The 6,000-nt window shown below is 49.0% G+C and overlaps 1 protein-coding gene across 1 annotated transcript in view; it reads left to right on the top strand.

Annotated features, from left to right (window-relative positions):
• Nucleotides 1-461: 461 nt before the first annotated feature.
• The window catches only part of LOC122941583 (trimeric intracellular cation channel type B-A-like), a 44,973-nt gene continuing 39,434 nt past the window's right edge, over nt 462-6,000 (top strand). The window contains exon 1 of the mRNA XM_044298935.1: nt 462-664. Within this exon, the coding sequence (XP_044154870.1) occupies nt 556-664 (109 nt within the window). The 5' untranslated portion in view covers nt 462-555. The remainder of the gene's footprint in view (nt 665-6,000) is intronic.

The raw sequence follows: 6,000 nt of genomic DNA, 5'->3' as shown, positions 1-6,000 counted from the left end.
CCGCGGCCTTCTCACTGTTTACCGCAGGCCCAGTGACATCACTGGCCTGGGCGCGGCTAAGCTCTGTTCACTTGAAGGGAGGAAAGTTATACTAGTCGTGACGTCACTGGGCCTGCGGTAAACAGCGAGAAGGCCGCGGCACTACTGCCAGCGCCGCTGCCTTCTCAAACATCTGATCGCCAAGGGTCACGGACCCCCACCGATCAGATGCTGCAGAACCCCTTTAATAAATAGCTGATGGGCAGGGGTACTGAGACCCCCACCAATCACGTATGGATAGCCTATCCTGAGACTAGGTCATCAATATGTAAATCCCATAGAACCTTTCTAATTATATCTTTTATATAAAACGAGCCCATGGAATGGTCACCTATCAGTCATGTGACAATACAGCCTCTGGCCGCCTGTGTCCGTGCAGTGTGTGACCCGCACAGCAGACAAGTACACTGGAGCCTGACTCCTCCCACACGTGACGTCACGTAAGGCCCTTCACAGCCCCACTTTCCCCGGCGCACACAGCTGTGTGAGGAGAAGGGGCAGCAGGAGGCTGGCAGCATGGAGCTGATCTCGGAGGCTGCCGGGCACTTCTCCCGCCTCTCCATGTTTCCTTACTTCGATGGCGCCCATTACTTGGTGTCTGTCCTGTCAGCCCGGGAGCAGGCAGGTGAGTAGACTGCTGTGCGGATGTAGTGTTCGGCTCTGACAGGGGTTCAGTTCTGCATTTGACAGCTGACAGGCCGGCAGGCTGGGATTCCATCGGGGCATGCTCCTGTGTGATAGGCTGCACTGGTGACACCCAACATGGCGTGACAGGGGTGTGCTGCTGCTCCTCACTGCCTCGGGTCAAATGTGCAGCCCTTACTCTAAATAATAGCGCCCCCAAACTGCCAGCCCTTGACATGGGGGCAGCAGGGGGTTGTCTGTAATATTACTATACTGCTGCTCCATGGATATAGAACATGTGTATGTCCAAAAGTACAACAAACTCCTGGACTGTCATGCTGCCGCAGCGCACTCTCTGCTTAGTCTTAAAGGGGTTTTCCAGGAGCTGCTGATAACCCATCCTCTGGATGTCACCAGTATCTGATCAGTGGGGGTCCTGCCAATCAGTAGCGCCCCTGCCTTCCCCGTGCTTACCAAGCCGTCCGCTGCATTGCGACTGTGCTTGATATCGTGCTCAGCCCCATTCACTTGAATTGGGCTGAGCTGCACCTAGGCCACGTGACCGCTGAATGGGATGTCACTGTGAGAGAAGGCCTCAGCGCTATGGTGAGGGCAGTGCCTTCGTAAACAGCTGATGGATGGGGGGTCTCAGGTGTCAGATACCAAAGGATAGGTCATCAGTATAAAAGTTTTTGGGAAAATTCCTTTAAAAGGGTATCTTAGTTAGGCCTCTTGCACACTATGATGTCCGTGTGCATTCCGTATTTTGCGGAACGGAACAGCTGGCCCTTTATAGAACAGTACTATCCTTGTCCGTAATGCGGATAATAATAGGACATGGTCTATTTATTTTGCAGAACGGAAATATGGAAACGGAATGCACACGGAGTACCTTCCTTTTTTTTGTGGACCCTTTGAAATGAATGGTTCCATATACGGTCTGCAAAAAAAAACAACTGAAACAGAATGAAAATAGGATTGGGGATAATTGTCAGATCAGTGGGGGTCCAACTGCTGGAACTCCACCAATGCAAGAACGGTTGGTCTGACCCCCACCGATATAATATCCCCTATCCTGTGGATAAGGGGGGACTTCAGATAACCAGACCAGTGATGGCCAGTTCGCAGTGTTCGCCAACGAACACATGCGGGCTGCCATATTGACTCACCCCTCCGGCAATGCACAGGTAAGCCCTTACCTGTGCCGGGAGCCGGTCTGAAACAAATGCGGTCACCGGGAGCAGGCAGTTCCAAGAACAGCCCGATGAAGGCCCCCGGCGGCTGTTCTCGGAACTGCCTGCTCCCGGTGACCGCATTAATTTCAGACCGGCTCCCAGCACAGGCACAGGTAAGGGCTTACCTGTGCATCGCCGGACTGGTGAGTCAAGATGGCAGCCCGCATGTGTTCGCTGGTGAACACTGCGAACTGGCCATCACTGAACCAGAATACTCTTTAAAGGGAATCTGGACTATTATCCGCAGAAGCACATGAGTTGTACTGCACATAAGGAGTCCAGATCACAAATTTTTATTTTCCTTCTGCCCCCCATTACCTCTTTGTCCTCACTCAGAGCTGTGCAGACTACTGTGCAGTGCTAACATAATGGAGAGGACTCCTGTGCGCATGCGCAGCAGTCCTGACTCTGTATTTCAACACAGCTTTTACTCCTTACAGCGGGGGAACTAGAGGCAGTAGGAAAATAAGAATTAGTGATCTGGATCCCATATCTGCAGGGCTACTCACATACTACTGTGGTGGCAGATTCTCTTTGAAAAGTTTTCTGGGAGTTTTAGTTGATGACGTATCCTTTGGACAAGCCATGTCTAACTCCTGGCACCCTGCCCCCACCTCTGGAGCTGCTGTGGCTGGAACCAAGCACCAGAGCTCTACGGTACCCTAGTGGCCGTGCCTGTTACTGCAGAGCTGCTCGTATTTAGGATGCCGGGAGTCAGACTTCGGGTCGTATGGATGGACAGGTCATGGATAGTAAGCTCATCCCTTTGCGGCCCTCTTACATGGGTGCTCGTTTGTCGTTTTATGGAGACATAAAAATCGGCAGCACGTCTCCTGATGGAAGCGGCACAATCACGGGTGCTCTTCTGGTTCTCGAGGAGGGACAAGTTGTGTTGCGGTTTCACATTGCTCCATCTTTCTAGGTCCCAGATGTTCAGCATTTTACCTTTACCACAAATCCAGGTGTTTTTATAGTGTTAGAAAACCATAGGGTGGAATTTATCAATGCGTTGCTCGGTTTTCTGGCTTATAAAAGGCACAAGCGCTGTGTATTTGGCATATGAAATGCCCCATAATGTAGAGGAAGTGACAGCATTCTTCTAGAAAAATCTACTTGATTTTTATTTTTTTTGCTCTCGGATGCCAACCAAGCAGGTGGGATCTTGAGAAAGACCCCTGTGGGTTGAGACTTTTCATGATGGCCATGGTGGGATGATGAGCTTTTGGCTTCATATTTGTGCTCCTGGAGGAATGCTGTCACTTCCTTTACTCTGTGCGGGGCGTTTACCAAGCCTTTACATCAGGTTTTTGGCATTAAAAAAATGTACATATTTGGTGGTGCACAAACATTTTCTGACTTTGTGGCCCTGATTTATCATGCCTTCACTCCAGGATTCTAAAAAGCGACTTTTTGCATTTCTACACTACTCACTCCAGTTTGAAATGTGGGCGTGGTTAGCTATGTTAATGAGTTTCACTCCAGATTTATCAATGAGACTTTTTTTTTTAAATGTCACAAAAAAGTCAGCAGCACAGGGGAGAAGGAAAAAGTGTCTCCCTCCCCCCTGTGCCGCCGCTGCCACCAATTAGAGGAGAAGAGAATGGGAGGGGCTGTGGCCACTGCGCCACCAATGATGTTGACTCACTCATTCATTTGAATTCAACAGGAGGCGGGAGCTGGCTGCAGAATCATATAGCTGCACCTGACCTCTATGACAAGTAGCTGCAATCCGCGGGTTAACTGCCGCACCTGAGGGGTTAACTGCAGTGGATCGCAGCTACCGCTCATAGAGGTTGGGTGCGGCTATATGATTCTGCAGCCAGCACCCAACTCATGTATATGAATTAATGGGTGAGTTATCTTCATTGGTGGCGCAGTGCACCCCCCAGTATTAGTCATTGGTGGCAGTGGCCACAGGGTCTTCCCCTTCCCTCCTCCTCAATGGTGGTGCACTGGCAGCTTCTGATCGGAGCCCCAGCAGTGTAATCCTGGGGCTCCGATCGGTTACTATGGCAGCCAGGACGCTACTGAAGCCCTGGCTGCCATAGTCAGCTCCCTGCTGCCGTGTGCACAAAGCACAGGGCAGCAGGGAGAGTGTAAAGTCCTATTCAACCTGATAGAGATCTATCAGGGTGAATAGGACAAGGGTTCTAGCCCCTAAGGGGGATAAAGGTTAGTAAAATAAAAAATAAAAATGGAAAAAACAAACACCAACATATTAAGTATAAATGAAAAAAAAGATTTACAAAATAAAGCTAAACGTTGACAATGAACATGTTCATTTTCAGCAGATTTGTGTAGAATTGTATTTTTTTTCAAAAATGAAAATGCACAGAATATCGGTATAAATTATTGGCTATTGGCCTGAAAGTTCACAGATTATCGGTATCTGCTCTAAAAAAATAAATAAATATCGGTCGATCCCTAGTTTAGGCCCCCTTCACACGGGCGTTGTGGGTGAGGGCCCGATGCGATGCAGGTGCGTTCAGGGAAAATCATGCGAGTAGCCACTAGAGTTGTTGTGATACAGAATTTTTGATTTGGTTTCGATACCATAAAAAAGTATTGCGATACTCAATACCATTCGATACCACGTGAAAAAAATAAAACACTACGTGCATTCCGCATTTTAAAGAAAATGGCGAATCGCACGGGTTTTATTTATTTATTTTTCTGTTCCGGCGTTAACCACGTAGATTTAAAAAAAAAATGTTAATAGTTTGGACTATTTGGACGTGGCAATATGTTTATTTATTTATATTTTATATGGAAAATTGTCAAAGGGGGTGACTTATACTTAATATTTTGGTGTTTTTCTTTTACTTTTATTTAATAACTTAGGGGCTAGTACCTGGGATCTTTTCATCCTTTGTCTATTCACCCTAATAGAGCTCTATTAGGGTGAATAGGATCTCACACTCTCCCTGCTGCCCTGTGCATAGTACAAACAGCAGCATGGAGCTTACCATGGCAGTCAGGGCTTGGCTGCCATGGTAACCAATCAGAGCCCCAGGATTGCACTGCTGGAGCTCCGATCAGAAGCTGCCACTGCCATCAATGAGGAGGAGGGGAGGGGACCCTGTGGCCACTGCCACCAATGATTTTAATACTGGAGGCGGGTGCCGGCAGCAGATCAGCAGCAGTTAACCCCTCAGGTGCCGTACCTGAGGGGTTAACTGCCGATGATCGCAGCTCCCTGTCAGAGGCAGGATGCCGGCTATGTGATTCTGCTGCTGGCACCTGCCTCCTGTATTAAAAGTTAGACGACCTTTCATGGGTCCGGACTTTAAGTAGCAGGCTACATAGAGCGGCACCCAGGGATCTCGCTGCACTTACTATTATTCCGGGGCCACTCAGTTAGCCCGCTGTCTCCCTCTGTATTTTTGGTCTCTCTGTAAAACTGGGAGGAGCCTGCCCTTTTTCTCCCTGGACGTTGCTCACAGCCTGGGAGAAAAAGGGCAGGTTCCTCCCAGTTGTACCAAGAGACCAAAAATACAGAGGGACACAGCGGGCTAACTGAGTGGCCCCGGAATAATAGTAAGTGCAGTGAGATCCCTGGGCGCCGCTCACACAGCCTGATGGTTACTTTACAATGTTCGGACCGATGAAAGGTCCTATTTAACTTTCATTGGTGGCGCAGTGCGCCCGCCCCTCCTCTGCCCCCTCTCTCCTCACTGGTGGCAGCGACGGCACAGGGGGGAGGGAGAGAGTGACTCCTTCTCCCCTGTGCTGCTGAGAAGAACACGGAGCGCGCTGACAGTAGCGCGCTCCATGCTGTGATATTAGGTTGCGCAATATCGAAGCCTAGTATTGAAAATTTGTCAAATCCTGGTATCGAGGTCGATACCGGACAAAAGTATCGAAAATTCGATACCCACAACAACCCTAGTAGGGTTGTAAAAGATGACTGCAAGAGCACAGTGCAGACTGCTCAATAAGGTGAAGAAGAATCCTAGAGTGTCAGCTAAAGACTTACAAAAGTCTCTGGCATATGCTAACATCCCTGTTAGCGAATCTACGATACGTAAAACACTAAACAAGAATGGATGTCATGGGAGGATTTCACAGAGGAAGCCACGGCTGTCCAAAAAACCCATTGCTG

Source organism: Bufo gargarizans, chromosome 6 (genome assembly GCF_014858855.1).
Source record: "Bufo gargarizans isolate SCDJY-AF-19 chromosome 6, ASM1485885v1, whole genome shotgun sequence".
NCBI classification, from domain to species: domain Eukaryota; kingdom Metazoa; phylum Chordata; class Amphibia; order Anura; family Bufonidae; genus Bufo; species Bufo gargarizans.
The sequence above is the reverse complement of the archived record's forward strand: the minus strand, read 5'-3'. Positions and strand labels throughout refer to the sequence as shown.